The 21,839-nt window shown below is 39.0% G+C and overlaps 2 protein-coding genes across 2 annotated transcripts in view; one reads left to right on the top strand and one right to left on the bottom strand.

The window, feature by feature from the left end:
* Positions 1 to 452: 452 nt before the first annotated feature.
* LOC311294610 (cortexin-1-like) lies at positions 453 to 1,901 on the top strand. The gene has a single exon (XM_084415565.1). It carries the CDS (start codon positions 858 to 860, stop codon positions 1,119 to 1,121), a length of 264 nt encoding a protein of 87 aa, XP_084271691.1. The 5' UTR covers positions 453 to 857; the 3' UTR covers positions 1,122 to 1,901.
* Positions 1,902 to 4,039: 2,138 nt separating this feature from the next.
* The window catches only part of fbn2b (fibrillin 2b), a 63,873-nt gene continuing 46,073 nt past the window's right edge, over positions 4,040 to 21,839 (bottom strand). Inside the window, exons 41-65 of the mRNA XM_084415566.1 lie at positions 20,936 to 21,085; positions 20,778 to 20,849; positions 20,509 to 20,634; positions 20,302 to 20,427; positions 18,589 to 18,714; positions 18,387 to 18,503; positions 17,335 to 17,463; positions 16,285 to 16,404; positions 15,163 to 15,288; positions 14,270 to 14,422; positions 13,546 to 13,608; positions 13,334 to 13,459; positions 13,042 to 13,161; positions 12,632 to 12,754; positions 12,423 to 12,554; positions 11,114 to 11,239; positions 10,289 to 10,495; positions 10,021 to 10,146; positions 9,788 to 9,910; positions 9,065 to 9,181; positions 8,829 to 8,957; positions 8,514 to 8,633; positions 8,198 to 8,429; positions 6,704 to 6,863; positions 4,040 to 6,568 (exon numbers count right to left, since the gene is read on the bottom strand). Coding sequence (XP_084271692.1) covers positions 6,194 to 6,568; positions 6,704 to 6,863; positions 8,198 to 8,429; positions 8,514 to 8,633; positions 8,829 to 8,957; positions 9,065 to 9,181; positions 9,788 to 9,910; positions 10,021 to 10,146; positions 10,289 to 10,495; positions 11,114 to 11,239; positions 12,423 to 12,554; positions 12,632 to 12,754; positions 13,042 to 13,161; positions 13,334 to 13,459; positions 13,546 to 13,608; positions 14,270 to 14,422; positions 15,163 to 15,288; positions 16,285 to 16,404; positions 17,335 to 17,463; positions 18,387 to 18,503; positions 18,589 to 18,714; positions 20,302 to 20,427; positions 20,509 to 20,634; positions 20,778 to 20,849; positions 20,936 to 21,085 — 3,524 coding nt within the window. The 3' untranslated portion in view covers positions 4,040 to 6,193. The remainder of the gene's footprint in view (positions 6,569 to 6,703; positions 6,864 to 8,197; positions 8,430 to 8,513; positions 8,634 to 8,828; positions 8,958 to 9,064; positions 9,182 to 9,787; positions 9,911 to 10,020; positions 10,147 to 10,288; positions 10,496 to 11,113; positions 11,240 to 12,422; positions 12,555 to 12,631; positions 12,755 to 13,041; positions 13,162 to 13,333; positions 13,460 to 13,545; positions 13,609 to 14,269; positions 14,423 to 15,162; positions 15,289 to 16,284; positions 16,405 to 17,334; positions 17,464 to 18,386; positions 18,504 to 18,588; positions 18,715 to 20,301; positions 20,428 to 20,508; positions 20,635 to 20,777; positions 20,850 to 20,935; positions 21,086 to 21,839) is intronic.

A 21,839-nucleotide genomic window follows, 5' to 3' on the forward strand; every position in this document is an offset into this window, starting at 1 on the left:
CACTTTGAGGTTGTGGCTAGGAACAGTTAATAGTCATTGCAACTAAGCTGAATTAAATGTTGAATATGTGTATATTGTGTGTTAACAGGTTGAAGTACAACAGACCAGAGGCCAAACACACTGCGAAGGCGTCATTTCCTTGACTGTGCTGTCCGCCTACATCTGATCCCAACCCGATCGATAGTACCAACCTTGCAAGCCGTTTCTGTGTGAGAAAACGCATTCAGAGGCAAGCAAGAAGGAGCAGATCATCTGATTTACCAACCTAATGGACAGACAGCAGCTCACTAATCAAACTGGCTCTGCAAACGGCTCATTTAATGCTCGCATGATGATCTAGTGCCCTGCTGATCCGATAAGGAGCTTGAAATTCTTCTGTCTGCCACTTTCTGCACAAGCCAGAAATGAGAAACTTGCCGTCGGTGCAAATTTTGCTTTAGTGTAAAGTGGCGCCCAACGTGGGGCACAACACCTGTCCCATCTGGATCCAATTATCCCTAGCCCTGCAGCGAAGAGCAACGAGGAACGAGTGTGTGACTCGAGTCCCTGCACGCGCTGCTGTTTTTATCCACCGTGGCAGCCTGTTGTGTCATGTCCCATCGACTTGCGCCGTGCCACTTGAGGGTCAGATCAGATGTGACAGGTCTGAAATAAACAGGCCTGTCGTTTTGAGCAGCAAAGTCCCGGATTGCTCCACTTGTGTCAGTTTGCGTGTCCGTCACGCGGACAGAAGTGTCAGGAGGGTTGACTTTGGCCTCGGTTGTCCACATCGAGGTCACTGTACCAATCTGGCCAACCTCTCAGTCCAACCCACCCTCCAGACAGCTTGCAAGTTCTGCCGTCGCCCTCCCTGGAGGATGAGCGATGTGTCCACACTGGACTATGAGCTGCTTTTGCCGGGGCCTTCGTTCGCTGGGGTTCCCAGCAGCCCACCTTTTGGAGGAGACTCCGAGCAAAGGACGGCCTTCGCGTTCGTTGGTCTCCTGATGCTGTTTTTGATTTTCCTGTTGGTGCGTTGCTTCCGGATATTGCTGGATCCCTACAGCCGAATGCCCGCCTCCTCTTGGACCGATCATAAGGACGGCTTCGAGCGGGGCCAGTTTGACTATGCCTTGGTGTAGTCACATGACCGAGAGAGCCTTAGCCCAACCTGTAGCTTATGGCGCCGACTACGCCAAAGCACCTTGAAAGTCGCGCATACCAAGCGCATCAATGTACGCTACTTCCCCAACACATCTTAATTAACAGGGTCGTCCATTTCTACCGCTGTAGCTACATCCTCAGGACGGTCTACAAGGTCTACAACGAATGCACGCGGAGCATGAAGTCAGTGGTTCAAGGTGCCCAACACGACACTCACTGTGAACTGTTACTACCCTTCACAAAGTCGACAACTGTACATATTTCATTGTTGATGTAGATATATCTTAATTGTAAAAGATGATTAATCTTCTCAATGGACCTTAGTAGGTGGCATATTTGATTTAACACAACTGAAAATAAGGATAGATGACGCACCATCGATCATTCAGCCAATGAAACATTGATAAAAATGTATTTACAAGTACAAAAAGGGAATTCAGTAACACTTTTGTGTTAAGAGGAACTTTTAATAGTTAAAAAAAAAAAATACCAACGCGTTTCGGCTCAATGGCCTTCCTCAGGGTACACAACAGACACAATGCATGAAGATTTTAAAACATCTACATTTCGAGTTACTCACACAAAGAAAGTTTAAAAACAGTTTACAAGCTCCACTCAAGCCGTCACACTAATAGGTAAAAGGGTTAATTATCGAAATGAAACAATCACCCAATCAGAACACATCCTCATCAAATTTGCATGTTTTACGCATTTCTACATTATAAAACATTGAGTCATCAAATAACAAGGTCACATCTTCCATTAAAAAAAACAAACCCTACAGATTCATACAATAAACAACATCACAGAAACTTTAAGACAAAAGTCCTCATTCATACCTTCAAAGCCTCTTGTTTTTTCCTCACATAATCAATGTTTCCATCTCTTGTACTCTGTTTTATCTTTTCAATACCAAGAAAGAAATAATATTATATTTTATGGTTACACTCACAAAAAAGTCTTGCAAACAGGACTCTTGCGATCCTTTCCATTTATTACACTTCTATGTTCTCTTATCCTCTCTTTTAATGAACAAGATTTTCACCAACAAATATTATTACATGGACATTGAATCATGAATCACATTTTTCATCTTACATGTTATAAAACTCTTAATAAATATATATATATATATATATATATATATATAAATAAATAAATATATATATATATATATATATATATATATATATATATATATATAGAGAGAGAGAGAGAGAGAGAGAGAGAGAGAGAGAGACTCTTATTTCCAAGATGATTCAAAAAAGTTATTATTTTTATTAATTAGCGTTATTAATTATTATTTTTGTAAATGGACGATTACCACATTTGAAATTACCAAATAGAGTTTGACCTAGAGTTATTTTGTGATGTTTGTTTTGTAGGACAAGCTTTTACAGCTCTATTTTTTATATTACTGGCCCTTTTATAAGCAATTACTGGTACCCTATTAAATGTCCCATTTAGTTTTGGATCATCTTTAAGAACACACCAATTCTGTAATACAATATCTTTAATATTAGTTGTTTTATGAGTATATGTAGTGCAGAAAATAAGATCTGGATTGGCTTGAGATATTTTGGTCGAATTCACAAGCATATCTCGACTTTTTGAAGATCTACTATTTGGACTGCATTGTGTAACCAATCTGTAACCAACCAATCAAAATTTTGACAACATTTATTTTTCTCTCTCTTAAAGTCATTATTTTCACAAATTCTTTATCTACTTCACTGACTAATTGGTAAACCTTTCTTCAAGGCAACTGGTTGATAACTGTTGGCGTGTAAAAGTGCATTTCTGTCTGTAGGTTTATATGTATAAACATAACTATGTATTTACAAAAAAAATTCCAGTGGACAAAAAAAAAGTAACCTAAAAAAAAAAGTAAAAAACGAATTTGTGTAAAATAATTACACGATTACATGATTTAGGAACGTGAGACCTATTGAGCCTTAAGTTTTTATCAAATTTGTTCATGAATCCATGGTCGAACGAATAATTTACACCAAAATCTGTCGCTAAATTGTTAATCACTGCATTTGAATGAAAAAAATTACGAAAGAATTGGTTTTGCCAACAATTTACACTTTGTTCTACTCGTGTTTTATAAACCATTTCCACCTTCACAGCCTCATTTTTGTTCGTGTCAAATAAAATATGCCATCTACCCTGATTATGGTCCATTAAGTATGATTTTTGTCTATTTAGCATGATAATCTTGTGCTAAAAACATCTTCAGCGTTGTTGGAAAGCCCTAGGATTGTCCAACATACCTGCTGCCTTCGATAGATCCACTCTAAACTCTGTGCTTTATATTTCTGAGGATTTGGAACAAAAAACCCTTTAAAACTCCACAACTGAGTGTCAATCCTTGTATTATTGCCTTTTGACTCTTTCCTGTCCTTTTGTCTTCTTTGACTATATGTATATAAGCCATATGTTCTCGTATCTCTAAGGTGTTCATGTCTTTGGTTGTTTGTTTGCCGCTCTGCCGAGCTCTCTGAATCTGTCGTGAGCTAAGAGAGGGTTAGAAACTAGTGAAAGCTTTATTTTTATATCCTGACTCAAGATTTGGAGTTCCCTTTTTGCTAACGTGAATTTGTTGCTGTCATTTGGACTTGATGTGCAAAGAGTGCTAATGTGCCAGGAAACGGATGAGCCTGCATTGCTTTGTGAGTTTTGTAAGTAGATTGGATATTTTCCTAATTCCTTTTTGTCTGAAATAAAAACTGGGTTTATTCACTTATGTCTTCCTGTATCTTCAGGACAAAGTGTACCGAAGTGCCTTCCACTCCCCCGAGATCAATAAGCCATTTCTACTTCGATGCACTCGCTGAATCTCTTCAACTTGGCTAAAAATGGCTTTTGCACACAGAGAACAGAAAGACAAAGGTTTAAAAATATAACCCATGTTTTATTGCCATTTGTTGTTTCATACAGATGTTTACAAACATTGTGCGGATCACTCGGATCTGACAGATGGATGCATCCAATCGAAAACAGTATAAAAACAATGCATTTTGAATTACTCATTAGCAGTGTTCTGGGTGCTCAGGTTTCTCCGTCATGGATCTTTATGGCTCAAAAAATTCATACAGACGCCGTTATCGATGCAACTTTGAGATTCATCAGAACTGACATTATCCTGAGCGACCTGGTCCACTTTCTTTGGTCTGAAGTTTGTAACTCAACACCAGCTTGATGACTATTTCAAGTTTGCTGTTGATTTTTGACATACAGTACAGTCACGCACATTCGCTCTTTTACATGTAGTGGCATCAATAAAAACAGAAAAGATATGTAAAGTATACAAAGTTCCCATGTTAGACAAATGGTTATGCATAAATATAGCTCAGGCTGTCGTACAGTGCAGTTACTTTGATGTTCAAGAAACTATTTCATCATTCTAGCACCAGAACTTGTATTTGTCCAAATTACTTGTTTTAATCAAATGTCCTGAAGATTAAATTCAGGGCACAGGCTTTGAAAACAGTCCAATGTTGCTGGTCGTCGCAATAAACAACAGTATTATTCAAATTATGCGTTCAGATGATCGATGGACAGGCTCATGTAAACAGTGACGTCTGTCACGTAGTGCTCAGTGACAGTTAATTAAGGACGCTGTGATCATTAATTGTCCGTCTTCAGAGGAAAAACAAAGTCAACAGCTCTTAAAGGCTATTTATCTAATGTTTACAAGTAAATATTTGGTTTGGCAGTCTTGATGCTCAAGAATACACAAAAAGAAATACAGACGAAATCTACATTTCACTTTAAAATATACAATTTAAATTTTCAACAAGCTTTGATAGTATTGATTTTTTTTTTTCAGCATTGAGACAGTACAAAAGACAATCACACAAAATAAAAAATAAAACACAAAAGACCTTTGAAAAAAAAAATGTCACGTTTGAAATCCACAAATCAAGCATGTTCGTAGTACAACGGAAGTTGGAATCATAGCACCTTGCGATTTACTGAGAAACTAAGAAACGAGGGTCGTTTTTTTTTTCCGTTCCCACACTGAAGTTGAAAAGTTGTGTTTGCATGTCCACATCTGGAGTGTTTCGGAGGACAGCTTGCCAAACAGTCCTTGTGTACCATTGAGACCGCACGTCTCCAGCTGCAATCAAAAATGGCATCTGGTTGGTTTACCCAGCAGGCTTTCAATTCTCCATTCATATATGCTCTGTTTGCTCTGTTTGTGTCTTTGCCAAATACAAAGACAAGAGCACTCTGAGCACACAAGTATGGAGAAGAAAATGGTTCGAATTGTATGTTCGAATGTTTGTTCTACATCACATGCATATTCGAAAACCCTTTGGGTGTTGCCATTTTTGGAATGAAATTTCCCTGATTTAAAAACGCAGAGGAACCCCAGTGCAAATTGAGCGTTTAGCACCACTCCTGTCCTAACTGCTGTACGTATATGTGTGTAAAATGAGGTAACGTGATGTGGCAGCTCATGCAAACACTCCAGAAAATCCCAGAAACCTAAAAGTACATGTTTAGTATCAGTTTCGAGAACCATAAGCCGTTTGAACGCTCAACTCTCATTTAAACCTGAAAAATAGCCGTAGTTGCTACAGTCCTTTTGTGTGACCTCTTTTTTCATCGTTAACAGTACAATACTTGACTCTAAATACTGAATGGAATAAACTTTGACCCCAGTTTGCATTGAGATAATGAGGTGAGTGAAAAGTCATATTTTTCTTCATCATCTATAATGCAGTGTTTTATGTGCACTAAAGACTGAAATGTCATTTCATGATAGTTTGACAGTTTTACAGCCGTACTAAAATTAAATCGTCCTCACGACTAATATTTCTGATTGTCTCTCTTGTAAAAGTGGGTGCTAATACTAGTGCTAACGCACTCCTGCTAATTTAAGATGGTATGTGTACATTTTCCACCAAACTTGGTAGAATCACTGGGCGTTGACATGAAAGGATGGCAAATAAAAACAAATCCGAAACATGGCGGTAAATGGACACAGTTTCTCAGAGCTTACGCCCTGCAGTGAAGGGCACGGGGTCAAGGGTCAGTCTCAGTGCAGGTGGATGTGCAGCTTGATGCGCAGTGCATCACCGATCTCGCCCAGCAAGTAGTCGCTGTCATGCTGGTCCTCCAGGTCCTGAAGTTTGCGGGGACCAAACAGACGCAAGCTGGCGATCTCCAGGCGGTACAAACCTGGAGTGGGTGGTTTCCGGCCCAGCCGCAGAATGCTCTTCCCGTCGCGGCGCTCCAGGATACGGAAGTGTTCGCCCTGGTTTCCGTGCGTTATGACGTAGCGCACACGGTGCTCAAGCGGCTCCAGAGCTGGAAGCAACTCAAGAAGGGGTTCCTTGTTTTGTAACTGCGCCAGACTCAGGTTCATGGGGATGGAGGTCTGAACATCCATGCTGGCCATGCTCACCGTCTCCTGAGGGCAGAAAAGAACAGGTTGAAACTCTTGATAGACTCTTATAATCTTAATTTGGGGTTAGAGATAAGGTAAGCGATAGCAGAGTGTATGTGGCCATAGTGTTAGCAACATAACCACGGCCCTTAAAAGTACCTTGAGCTCATTATCACCAGCATTGCGCCTATGACGGCCTTTCTTTCCCAGGTCACCATTGATCTTGCATTCATAGCAGGCCTCCGGTGAGAGTGACTCTTCGTCATCCGCTCCCTCAGAGCTGAACTGACCCTGGAAGCCCACTCCTGTGATGCAGTGCCTAGAGAAGAAAAAGGTGATACATTACACTTGCTTTAATATTATGTTTAAGCCAGTGATTTCCAATCCTGGTCCTAGAGGTCCAGAGTTTAGCTCCAACTTGTCCCAACATACTTGGGGGAATTTTGTAGTCATCCTGAAGACCTTTATTATCTTGGCTCAGGTTTTTAATTGGGGCTAAACTCTTCAGGACAGTGGCTTTGCATGAGCAGGAATCGACACCCCTGGTTTATTCCTTGCTCCAAATAGCGCACTTAATATGCTGTCTTTACTTGCATTGCTCTATGGAGACCACAAGATAATAGATTATCCCATTTTATGGTCCAGAAGGGTGCTTGCACCCATGTTAAGACCATGCTGGTGCAGACTCCACAATGGACTACTGCTCGACAATCTGTGCGTCATCAAACTTGGACAATGGTTAAAGACTCGACAAGGTTTAAGGTTGGAATTTATTACAGGACCTCACACTTTCAGGCAAGCAAATGGATCTATACTGCATTGTAAAAGTATGTAGACATCCCCTTCTAATTAACAGGTCTGGTCTGGCCTACTTCAAGGCGAGACCTGAACCTTCTTTAACACGTTTGGAATGATTTGGGATGTCGATTGCAAACCAATCCCTTACAAAGATCAATACCAGACATGTGTGCTGGAGAAGGTTGGACTGAAACGCTGTATAAAAGCGGCCCTCCGGGAGCAGCATTGGACACTTCAGACATAAAATGAACTCTGTAGGAAGGTTCTTATTTGAACATTGTGAGTTAACTGGATTACCTGAGTTTAGCTCCTGAACTAGCTAATGAAGGTATTTAGGGTTACTAGAAAAGTCCAGGCATGTGTGCTGGAGAAGGTTGGACTGAAACTTTGCATAAAAGCGGGCCTCCAGGAGCATGATTGGACACTTCTGGCATAAAGTAAACTTACAATGTTCAAAAAGAACCTTCCTATAGACTTTAGCTCCTGAACCAACTAAATGATGGTTTTTAGGGTTACTAGAAATGTCCAGACATGTGTGCTGTAGAAGGTCGGACTGAAACTCTGCATAAAAGCGGGAGCAGGATTGGACACTCCTGGCACTAAGGCAAACTCTGGTAATCCAGAGTTAACTTGCAATTTTTAAATAAGAACCATATTACAGACTTCAGCTCCTGAAGGTAGGGTTGCTAGAAACGTCCAGACAGGTGTGCTGGTGAAGGTTGGACTGAAACTCTGTGTAAAAGCGTCCCTCTGGGAGCAGGATTGCACACTCCTGGCATAACGAACTCTGATAATCCAGAGTTTAACATGCAATGTTCAAATGAGAACAGTCTTTAGCCTAGCCTAAATACTCACCCTTGTCCTGCTCGGTAGAAGCCTCCAGGACATCCGCACAAGTATCCGCCATCTGTGTTGGAACAGCCATAGCTGCAAGGGTTATTGCCCTGGGAGCATTCATTAACATCCTGGCAGCCGCCAGCAGAAGACTCAAAGTCGAAACCTGATGGGCACACGCACTTATAGCTGCCCAGAGTGTTATAGCAAGACGCCGACCCACAGAGTTGGTTCCCGGCACATTCATTCTCATCTGGGTGGAAGGAAGACATAGAAATTAGCAATCTGCAATGAAAAAACTGCTTTTATGTTGCATCATTCATGCAGACGGACTTACCCACACACTGGTTCCATTGGTAGTGTTGAACGTAACCCTGCGGGCAGCCGCAGCGATAACCTCCCAGCATGTTCTGGCAACCGTGTTGGCACCGGTGGTTTCCGCCACATTCATCAACGTCTGCAAGAAACCAAGAAAAAACAACAAAGATCATAAACTGATCTCAGGTTGGCATGTGCTTCTAATATATCCGGGTTGGTTCTAGGGTCAATCTCATGAATAAACATTGGGGTCATAGTATGGGCCCTTAGCAGGATTGGTGCCAATACCATAAGCGCAAAAATATTTAATCTGAGCCCAAAATGGGAAACTAACCATCACAGTTGTGTCCAGTGTCGTCCAGAGAGAAGCCTTTCTGACACTCGCAGTTGAAGCTGCCGGGAGTGTTCAGGCAGGAGGCGCGGGAACCGCACACGTTTGGCTGATTGCCGCATTCGTTGTTGTCTAAGAGATGAAGCATGGGGGCAATTTTAGCTCCAAATGACCTGCTCAATTATTTAGGCTCTAGGCTAGGCATGTTAGCGGGGCGGTTTTGAGTTCATATCACTCACCTATGCAAGCCGTCTGGTGCTGCGTGAAGCCCGTGGGGCATTTACAGGTGAAACCACCGATCGTGTTGACGCATAGGAACTGACAGTTGTGTTGCTTGGTTGAGCACTCGTCCAAATCTGGGACAAAATTAGTAATACAGTCAATTATTCAGTTATTCAGACACATTATCACAATTTATTCGCTATAGTTTAGAAAATGGTATTCAAATATGACAAGAACTTATCACATCAGTTGGTTTTGTCCATCCTTCTGTTAGATTGTCTCACAAATTAATTGTTAAATTTAAGTACACAATTAGATACTACCAATTTAGCTCAACCGATTACCAAGCAATGCTTCATTTTGTTCAGTCTGTGTGTAAAAAAGTCGCATTAGCAATTTAAAAAAAAACCACTTCAGCAAACCATGGTCAGGTCAAAGTGTCTGAATCATTTTTGGTTTATAAATGTCAATGATAGTCACTGTATGAAGAAATTTTGGGTATAATATGTCACAGTTTACTTTATTTTGCTATCCTCACTTACATAAATGAACTATAGTGTCCTGCACCCGCTAGTAAAAATTTTTAAAAAAAATAATATCTGGTGTCTGAATAATTTTTTTGACTGCATTTCATATTAGCACACTGGGTTTGTCATTGGGATGGATTATTACCAGGACTAGATTTATAAGCTGATGTTATCCCGACAAGTAGGAATGGTACCCATTAATTATAAACTAACCTTTGCATGTCTTCCCATCAGGCTGTAGGATGTATCCTCTGGGACATGAGCACAGGTAACTGCCTTCAGTGTTCTTGCACAAGAAGTTACACGGTTTGGGCGACTGAGAGCATTCGTCCATATCTAATTTAAAAGGCATCAATGGGAAAAGGCAAGAAGTATTACAATATTTAGCTGATATTGCATAAAAAAAACAGGCTTAACATGGGTTACAGTGAGCGAGGACAACGTACCGACACAGGAAGTGCTAGTGAAGTCATTGGTGTAACCCACGTTGCAATGGCAGCGGAAGGAGCCGACACTGTTGATGCACTGGCCGTTCTTACACAGGTTGGGCATCACCTCACACTCATTGATGTCTGCAAAACACATCCAATATGGTAAAAAGATCCACATGTACATTTCAAATCTACCAAAGGAATGGCTACTAAACATCTTTTGCACATTGCTGTTGTATGAAGTTTCTCAGAAGAGTAGTGTGTTGTGTCTGCGACCTCTGACCTCTGCCGTCAGTGGTGTATCCCGGGCCGAGCGGACACATCTTCTTGTACTGTACGGTGCCAGGCAGAGGACACAGCTCACACAGCGAGCCCCATCCTCGACCCCCGTTACAGCAGCACTCAGACTTGGTGACGGTGTTTCGGTTAGTGGACGACTGCTGGCACATCGTCTGCAGGACCTCCGTGAAGCAGAAGCCCTTCCTGTTATCTGACGACAACAAGAGTTCGAGAACAGTTAGACGACGGGAGGAATCGGCTACCGTCAAACCAGACACCTTCAACATTTCTCACATTCAGTAATAAAATATGACAAGAACTCAGTTTATTTTTGACTGGTTTTGTCCATCCTTCTGTTAGACTGTCTCACACATGAATTATGTTGAATATCTGTCAGCTGTTAAATTTAACTACACAATTAGATAATACCAGTTTAGCTCAACCGATTACTTCATTTTGTTCAGTCTGTGTGTAAAAAGGTCGCATTAGCAATTAAAGAAAAAACACTTCAGCAAAACATGGTCAGCTCAAAGTGTGAATCATTTTTGATCCTGAATTAGTATAAATGTTACTGGTAGTCACTGTATGAAGAATTTTTGGGTGTAATATGTCACCGTTTACTTTATTTTGCTCTCCTCACTTACATAAATTAACTATAGTGTCCTGCATCTACTGTTAAAAAAGTATAAAAAAATTTAATCTGGTGTCTGAATAATTTTTGGTTTGACTGTATTTGATTCTATTGGATGTAAAACTGGTGATTCAGTTTCACGTGAACACGCGTGAGCCTTCGCCGTCAGCTGCGCTCTGATTGGCCGCTTGTTCTTACCGATGCACTCAGTGCCCGTGGAGCTCGACTCGAAGCCCTCGTTACACTCGCAGCGGTAACTCCCCACAGTGTTCACACAGCGGCCGTTCTTACAGATCCCAGGCTTACTGCGACACTCGTTCAGGTCTGAGAGAGAGAGAGGGAAGGGTGATCTAGTGATCTGAGGCTTATGCAATAAGAGAGCTGGCTAATGCACAATGTGTATACTATGTAAAAGTGACAAAATTACTTGAAATTTGAATTATATCAAGCAAGCAATACAGAAAAAGGTTTAGGTAACATCAAATAAAATATTAGAGATTTTAATTGTATAATATTGCTCAAAATATTACAAATTATCATGATGATTATAATTTTATAAATAATATAATAATATTTATATAATATATTTATTTTATTTACTGTGATTTATTTTATATGAATATTCCATCAAATATTAAATTATTATTATATAAATTGTATTTGTTGTTATTACAAAAATTATATTAAAAATTTACCCTAGTAAATATAGTTTGACAAAATACAATAGTTACTGCATTTATTTTCTGAAGACTATATGCATTTACTCTATAAAAGTGACTAAATTACTTAAACTTTTTAATTATATCAAGCACACAATATAGAAAATGGTTCTGACAACATCAAATAAAAATATTCTAGATTTTAGTTGCATAATATTGCTCAAAATGTTACTTAGTAATAATAATTATATAAAATAAAATATGATTTATATTGTATTTACTATTATATTCATATATCATACATTAGTTAATTTTTATATAAAAGAATTACTATTATTATATTTTGTTATTAATATTGTATCAAATATCAAATTATTTTATTTGATAAATATTCTTAAAATGCACATTCCAATTTACCCTAGTAAATATAATTTGACAAAATACAATATTAACAATAATACTACATATTCACTGTTACTCCAATAAAAACAAACCACATTTTTACATTTTCTGAAGAAAAATGTGAGCGTTTGCTCATGCAGAAATTGTCACCACAATGTTGCTGTTGCTATGCGGTTGCTAAGATGTTGCAAAATGGTTGCTAAGGTGTCATGGGTGGTTGTCAAGTGTCAAGTTTCTGTAATATAGTCTGTAGACATGCATTTTTAAATCCCATTTTGGGTGGAAATCGTAAGTGTGTGTTCGCTTGAATTATCGTATATTTTTCCGATGACAACATAGAGGCCTCATTCTATCTTTAGAGCTCCTCTCTTAGCATGTCAGACACACTCTCTCACACACACACACACACACACACACACACACACACACGCGCGCTGGTTTCTCACCCATGCAGCCTTCTCCATCAGGACGACGGGTCATGCCCGGTGGACAGATGCACATGAAGGTGCCGATCTGGTTTTTGCAGGCCATGCCTCTGGACGCGCAGTCATCGAGGCCTTCAGCGCACTCGTCCTGGTCTGAGGAGAGAGAGTAGGAGTATGAATATGAATATGAATATTTCCGTGCTGTGAACAGGAGTGGAGTCTGGTCTCACCTCGGCACATGCGGTTGTCGTCGCGCAGCACGTATCCCGTGGGACACATGCACTCGTACGAGCCGAAGGTGTTGACGCAGCGGAAGGCGCAGAGGAGCGGGTTCACAGCGCACTCGTTGATGTCTGACACACACACATGAACAACAGTGTGAACTATACTGACAGAGAGCAATCTATAATCTATATATAGTTGTTGTGTTGTTGTATAGTATATCTTCACAATTATGCTCTGTGTATCTATTTATCTGTGTGTCTATCTATCTATCTATCTGTATCTATCTATTGTGTTTCTATCTATTGTGTATCTATCCATCTATCTATCCATCCATCCATCTATCTATCTATCACATAATTGTGTTTTTATTCAGAGTATATATTGTGAAACACACTTTAGCTCATATCTAGTGTACCTTCACAGGTCATCATGGGTCCGGGTTCAAATCCCTCCTGACAGGAACACTCAAATCCGCCTGGAACGTTTGAGCACGTCCCGTTTCCACAAGGGTTTCCGATGGAGCACTCATCCGTGTCTGGGAAGAGGACAAATCAACCATCGGCCCAAGAACCATCATCAAAGGTGCGCTTCACAAGACATAACTTATTTGGTTGATAGGTGAAGTGGACAATCACAACCTTCCCGCTTTGATCGAGGAGAGAGAAAATGCGTGTGTGTTTAGGACATTAGTTTGCAGGGGAACTCACCCACGCAGTTGACGCCGGTGTAGTCCAGGTTGTATCCGAAGGGACACTCGCAGCGGAACGAGCCGTCGGTGTTGATGCACAGGCCGTTTCCGCAGATTCCCGGGTTCTCCACACACTCGTTCATGTCTGTGGAGGCAGAGATGACGTTATATCACCAGTGTTGGTGGAAGGAGAAGTGCTTCAGTTGGCAGAAGTTGAGCAGGTTTTCTCACCCTCGCGTCCTCCGGAGCTCGGGACGGCCTCGTGACCGTAGGGACACAACGTGTGAAACGCAGCTGCGGGTGAGAAGGGACAAAAACATGTCAAACACACACACACAGAAATCAAACATTTCATGTTTCCATGTTTTAATAAACATCAGAATATCTTCTAAGTACATTTAAATTTATCTTGGAAGAGTTCGACATGCAAAAAATGTTCAAATACACTATAGTGAATAAACTGTGATAGCGTGAGAAATGTTGAAGGTGTCTGAATACATTTTGGTTTGACTTGCTTTGAACTGTGACAAACTCGGTCTTGTCGTATACTCGGTCTTAGTTTCACTGTATGTCATATTCTGAAGTGTATATTCTGTAGTGTATACTATGAAGAGTATACTCTGAAGTGTATACTATGAAGTGTACATTCTGAAGTGCATACTCTGTAGTGTATATTCTGAAGTGTATAGTCTGAAGTGTATAGTCTGATACTCTGAAGTGTATACTCTGATACTCTGTAATGTATATTCTGAAGTGTATACTCTGAAGTGTATAGTGTATATTCTGAAGCGTATACTCTGAAGTGTATACTCTGATACTCTGTAGTGTATATTCTGAAGTGTATATTCTGAAGTGTATAGTGTATATTCTGAAGTGTATACTCTGTAGTATATACTCTGAAGTGTATAGTGTATACTCTGAAGCGTATACTCTGATACTCTGTAATGTGACGTACCCTCGGTCTCGCGCGGGCACAGTTCGCAGGGGTCGCCCCATCCCTCTCCGGGCATCAGACTGCAGCAACACTTGGCTTTAGTGGTGTTCAGTGGTTTGGGCACCGAGCATTTACCCGCTTCAAAGCGCGTGAAACAGAAGCTCTCGCGCGTGTCTGTGGGCATCAAAACACACATTCATGTTCATTATAAACCAATAAAACACCACACTTTACATACAGAAAATAACCGCTATAAATGTATTGTATGAAACATTGGTAACACACTATATTAGCTGATATGAACTAACAATAAAAAGACATCTAAACCATTAATACCAACCCTTAGTAATACATTATTAAAATTATTAAAAGTGGTCTGTAATTTTATTTTAAGTCCCCTTGTGGTGAAAATCCAGCTTTTAATGTTGTTTATGTGTCTATGTGGTGTTTTTAATCTGCTTTAAGACAAACCATGTGTAAATTCATAAGTCGACACCATTGCTGAGTATTTCCTCCTTTAAACTGCAGTGAACCAAAGACAGTCTCAAAAACACTCTTTGAAATCGCTGGTGTTTCTGACGTCACAAACTACCTTGTAACCAATCAGATCAACGTGTGATCGTCAACCAGTGGATCTCTGAGCTGAGTGAGTGAGTGGAGGCGGGGCTCATTTGCATATTCATAGAACCGCACATACTAAATGAGGCAAGGGTGTCGAGTTACATTCAAGCTATTTTAAGGCATGAAGACATTTTTTGTAAAAAAACAAAAAACAAAACAGATCAAAGACAGATTTCTGCAATAAAAAGCACACACAGATCTATTTAATAAGATGTCAGGAGTCTGGCTTTGGATTTCAGAGATCTATAACGGTCCTGTTTTACAGGAACGTGTGGACGGGCGCGGGATCTTACCGAAACAGCGGCGCCCGTTGTCGGACAGGACGAATCCGGGCTGACAGATGCACTGGAAGCTTCCCGGCGTGTTCTTACACGAGCCGAACTGACAGATGTTGGGCTCCACGTTGCACTCGTTGATGTCTGAGGAAGAAGAGCACAGAGAGAGGTGGAAGAACACACAGATCACGATGGCAGACGATCATGTGTGCAGGAGGCTTGTAACTATATATCGGGACACAATATATCAACAATATAACAATATATCCTGTCACAATATATCAACAATATAACAATAACAATATATTGTGACACAATATATCAACAATATAACAATATATCCTGTCACAATATATCAACAATATAACAATAACAATATATTGTGACACAATATATCACCAATATAACAATATATCCTGTCACAATATATCAACAATATAACAATAACAATATATCCTGTCACAAAATATCAACAATATAACAATATATCCTGTCACAATATATCACCAATATAACAATATATCCTGTCACAATATATCAACAATATAACAATAACAATATATCGTGACACAATATATCAACAATATAACAATATATCCTGTCACAATATATCAACAATATAACAATAACAATATATCGTGTCACAATATATCACAATACAAAAAGGCAACTATATGTATTGTGTTTAGTTCACCCAAAATGAAAATGACTGTGCATTAGAGTTTTAGTGTCAGTACGACGTTAAACTACTGTATATAATGTTGAATATAATGTATAATAATGCAGTGGGGGAATATTTGTGTGTCCTGATAATGCCAAATGATGATGTTACCAGTAAAAAGTGCTACATTATTTTAAATATATCTAGTCAGTGACAGAGTTCAAGCATATTCGTCTAAAATAATTCAGTATTTTCAGCTTCAGAATCATGAATATTGTTATTCTGGTGTCTCTATTGTCCTGTGCTTTGAGTTTCCAGCAGACTATTCATTTACACTCACAGTGTATCAAAATGAGCATTTTAACCAACAGTACATTTTTTGTCATATGTATTGGAGTGTCGCAATGATATCGTATCGTGAGTTCAGTATCGTGATATGTATCGAATCGTTCCACCGCTAGTAAATACATCACTCTTACCCACACACTTGTCGTTCTGCACCTCGTATCCTGAAGGACAGATGCAGCGGAAGGATCCGTCCAGGTTCTGGCATGTTCCCGGCTGGCAGGCGCCCGGCAGCGTCACACACTCGTTGATATCTGATATCCCGTCACACACATATACACCGGATTAAACACGCACTCATGTGGGGAAGCTACTCCGAAACTAGCTTACCGCATTACACAATAATCAGACACTTCACACTGTATATACAGTAGTCAACATTTAAAGTGGATCAAAACCTTTCATCAAAGTTATACATGAATTTTGAACAATACCCGTTCTTGTCTTAGGACAACTTTGATTAACTTTTTTGATCCACTTCAAATGCTGACTACTGTATATATAGTATATATAAAGTATAAAGCTTCTGATTATTATATAACATTTAATACCTTTACACTAGGTTCCACTTACCTAGCACTTTATATACATCAAATAGTTACAAATGGCAACATATTTATTATTAACAAAAATATTTATAAATAAAATTGATATGCATATTATATGTTTATGTAAAACATTCATTTATGCTAAATACAATAATAAAACATTTGCAAAATATCAATATTTACAGAGTGTAAATTTATAAATAAAGAATAAATATTAAAAAATATGAATTTAATAAATAGTATTTTATTTGTAAATATTTACCTACTGGCAACATACATAAAACATAAAAGACATGAAATATTATATATATATATATATATATATATATATATATATATATATAAAATTATAAATAATATTATATATTATATTTATACAAAATAATAATATTAACAAAATACTAACAAAAAAAACATAGCTGTGTGGGGACTCTTATTTTAAAATAATAAGACTTTGATTTTGTCACACTATAACTCAGTGTTTCCTCTGGAGATCTGCTAGCTCTTCCCTGATGGACTGTATGGATCTTTAGGTGTAATTAACTCTGTTACGGTCAGTCTGCAGGATGAACTGGAAAGGTTTGTTGGTCAATAGGAAGGTTTCAGGGATCTCTGGTGAGGTTAATCGGCTCTTACCGACGCAGTTCTTGCCGTCCGGCGTCAGGTTATACCCGTCCAGACACAAACACTTGAAGGAGCCCATGCTGTTGATGCACTGGCCGTTTCTGCACACCTGACTGGAGTGAACACTGCACTCGTCGATATCTGTCAATCACACACACACACCTGTCAGAACTCTGACCCCTCCGCTTTCATGATCTACACACAGTCTGACGCTAAATCCACAGTTGCTATTAGAAGCACAGCATTTAGCATAATATCTCAGATTTCAAAATCCTACATTTTGGATTTTGCTTCTTAATTGCTTATTCCAATTAGACATGCTTAATGCCAAAATATATTCTCTCTTTGGCATTTTAAGGGGCATTTTAGCTGATGAAAAGGCAGAAAGCAAGATCATTTATTATTATTTAATCAAATAAATGCAAAAATATATTTTGTCTTAAAATAAATGTACTTGTTTTCTGCCTTTTTTTAGTAAATATTTAGTAAAAAAAAAAATTGTTATGAAATATGATTATGCAAAAATATATTTTCTCATTGGCATTTTATAAAGTGCATTTTATCTTAAAAAATGCAGAAAATGTAGATTTAATCAAATAAAAGCAAAACATATATTCTATCTTTGGCATTTTAAAGGGTATTTTATCTTAAGAAAAGGCTAAAAGCATGAGCATTTATTATATTAAATCTTTTGTAAAAAAATATTTAAAAAAATAAATTCAAAAATATATTTTCTCTTTGGTTGTTTAATCTTAAAATGCGCCGTGACTCGCTAAATGGCCGGTAACTTAAACATTTAGAAGCCAAATTGGCCAGTGAGTGAAAAAAGTTCATTTCAAACCCCGGTGGCAACATGTTATGGCCATGTAATTCATTTTCAAACAGCAGTGTAAATGTAACGGCTGTGATTGGTGTGATTGCTGTGATTTTGTGATTGCTGTGATTGGTGTGATTTTGTGATTGGTGTGATTTTTATGATTGCTGTGATTGGTGTGATTTTGTGATTGCTGTGATTGGTGTGATTTTGTGATTGGTGTGACTGCGTGTGACTGCGTGTGACTCACCCATGCAGTCGTTGTTGTGCGTGAGCTCGAATCCGGGGAAGCACAGGCAGTTGTACGAGCCCACGGTGTTCTTACACGTGCCGTTTCCACACGGCTGCCGGTCACACTCGTCGATATCTGCCGGACACAATGACATCACAGTCAGGATCCGTGTCAGAGCGCTTCCGGCGGGAAAAGCAGCGCGACGTGAACGCTCACTCACCCATGCACATGGTCTGGTCCGGCGTGGTCTTGAAGCCGTTGTGGCACAGACAGCGGAAGCTGCCCTGAGTGTCGATACACTCACCGTGACTGCAGACGTTCGGGATCTCCTGACACTCGTTGCGGTCTGAGGGACAGGCAGTTCACTTGCATTCATATTTTTCATTTTCAGTTTCATTTTTAGTCATTCATTATGCGCCTTTGTCATTTTATTATTTTTTTGGCCGGGCGTTGGTTCCGGAAGTATTTTTTCAAAACATTTAAGTATTTTGAGAGCGTACACAATTACGTCACTCGCAGTGTTTCACAGAAGTGGGCGGAGCTAAAGTGATTTTTTGGCATGTGTTGCATTTTGACTCTCTGATTGGTGGAATTTTCCGAACAGCATCATGGGTAATGTAGCTTTTCACCACGAATTCCTCTGTTGAACACGATTATTTTAAAACTAAGTTGAAATAATGAGGGCTAAAATAAATGAGGCTTTTGACAGTTTTTGGCAACTGAAATAAAGCTCAAATAAAATATAAATATTAGATGAAAAACCCTGGCAACTAATTGAAATACAATAAGTTAAAATTACTGAAACGGAAATAAATTAAAGCTAAATAGAAAAAAATAAAAATAAAAATACAAACAATAAAATTAGAAAAAAGGAAAACCAAAAATATAAAATTAAAATAAATATAATAGTTTTTAAATTATATAAAAAAATATCTTAAAAGTTATATTTTAGTAGTACTATTTTACACTTTACAGTTAAATAAAGAGTTTTGCGAGAAAATTTTTACACATAAGTGCAGCAACAATTTAGTAAATTATAACAGCTTAAATTATTTTATTTAGTTTTATTTATTTTGCCGCATTTTATTATGACACTATCTAGCGCATTCTGTTAAGGCGCATTTTATAACGGTGCATTCTATTACGGCGCATTATGGCACATTCTATTATGGCGCATTCTATTATGGTGCATTCTATTATGGCACATTCTATTATGGTGCATTCTATTATGGTACATTCTATTATGGTGCATTCTATTATGGTGCATTCTATTATGGCGCATTCTATTATGGTACATTCTATTATGGTGCATTCTATTATGGCACATTCTATTATGGCGCATTCTATTATGGTGCATTCTATTATGGTGCATTCTATTATGGCGCATTCTATTATGGTGCATTCTATTATGGTACATTCTATTATGGTGCATTCTATTATGGTGCATTCTATTATGGCGCATTCTATTATGGCGCATTCTATTATGGTACATTCTATTATGGTGCATTCTATTATGGCGCATTCTAAAAAGACATTCTAGTGCATTCTATTATGGCGAATTATGGTGCATTATAATATAGTGCATTCTATAATGGCACATTCTAGTGCATTCTATTACGGCGCTTTATGGTGCAGCTTATAATGGTGCGTTCTGGTGCATTTTATAACGGTGCATTCTGGTGCATTCTAGCGCATTCTATTATGGCACATTTTATAACGGTGCATTCTATTATGGCACATTCTAGTGCATTCTAAAATGACACAATGTAGCGCACTTTATTATGGTGCATTGGGAGCAAAATTGCAGAAATCGTTAAGTAAATCATAAGTGCTTAAATAATTTTATTATGGCGCATTCTATAATGACACATTCTAGAGTCTAAATTCCCCTCTGGATTTTGAATGTTTTTACTGCTGAAAGCTGGAGACTCACCCACACACGCTCCGCTGGGAGACAGCTTGAATCCGGCTGAACACTCGCAGCGGTAGCTCCCGGGGATGTTGATGCAGTTAGCGTTGCGCTGGCACAGGTTGTCGCCGCTATTGCACTCGTCGATATCTGTGGTGGAAAAAGTCCAGAAGGCGTGAGTCGAGAAATACGTGAACAATCTTTGGTTAAATGCGTCAGGAGCGTCGGTACCTTCACATATGAGCAGGATGTTGTTGTAGCTGAAGCCCATGCGACACTCGCAGCGGAAGCTCCCGATCTGGTTGATGCACACGCCGTTAGCGCAGAGGCCCGAGATCTCGCGACACTCATCGATATCTGACGGAGGAAAAGTTTGTGTGATCAGGAGCGCGTTTCCCGTACAATGGCGTAACTCGCTTACCTTTCATAGTACGATACATTGTCGAAGAAATCAACTAGCTAGTCACGTGAAATGTGAAGTTCAGGTCGAACTCACTCACCGATAGGTTTTCCAGTGTGGAAGTCGATGATGAAACCAGGAGCCAGATATCCACACAGAAGCTGGTACTCGGCTACAGGAGACAGAAATACACAGATCTGTGTGAATATTGAAACTAGCAGCAGGTTCAGGTATATCTTCCCGTTGAGAGACACTCACTGGTGGCCGGGGTCGGACAGGCCTCACACGGTCTGTTCCAGGCTTTGCCCACGTTATACGAGCAACAGCACATCTTCTTGGTCATGTTGAAGGGCAGCTCGTTCTCGCAGGTGTCGTTGAAGTTGCGATAACACACGCTTTTCCTCATATCTGCACATCCAAAAGTACATCCGATTAAAGGGATAGTTCACCCAAAAAGTAAAATTAGCCCATGATTTACTCATCCTCAAGTCATCCTAGGTGTAGATGACTTTCTTCTTTCAGACGAATACAATCAGAGTTATATTAAAAAATGTCCTGACTCTTCCAAGCTTTATAATGACAATGAATGGGTTTTTGTTTTTGGAAGTGCATCAATCCATCATAAAAGTGCATCTATCCATGATAAAAGTGCATCTATCCATGATAAAAGTGCATCTATCCATGATAAAAGTGCATCTATCCATCATAAAAGTGCATCTATCCATGATAAAAGTGCATCAATCCATCATAAAAGTGCATCTATCCATCATAAAAGTGCATCAATCCATCATAAAAGTGCATCTATCCATGATAAAAGTGCATCTATCCATCATAAAAGTGCATCTATCCATGATAAAAGTGCATCTATCCATCATAAAAGTGCATCTATCAATGATAAAAGTGCATCTATCCATGATAAAAGTGCATCTATCCATCATAAAAGTGCATCTATCCATGAAAAAAGTGCATCTATCCATTATAAAAGATATAATGATATATAAAGATATAAATATCTATTATATCCACTTTGATGGACTTCCAAAAACAAACCCCATTCACTGCCATTATAAAGCTTGGAAGAGTCAGGGCATTTTTTAATATAACTCTGATTGTATTCGTCTGAAAGAAGAATGTCATATTCACCTAGGATGACTTCAGGGTG

The sequence above is a fragment of the Rutilus rutilus genome (genome assembly GCF_951802725.1).
Source record: "Rutilus rutilus genome assembly, chromosome: 8".
In the NCBI taxonomy this organism is placed as follows: Eukaryota; Metazoa; Chordata; class Actinopteri; order Cypriniformes; family Leuciscidae; genus Rutilus; species Rutilus rutilus.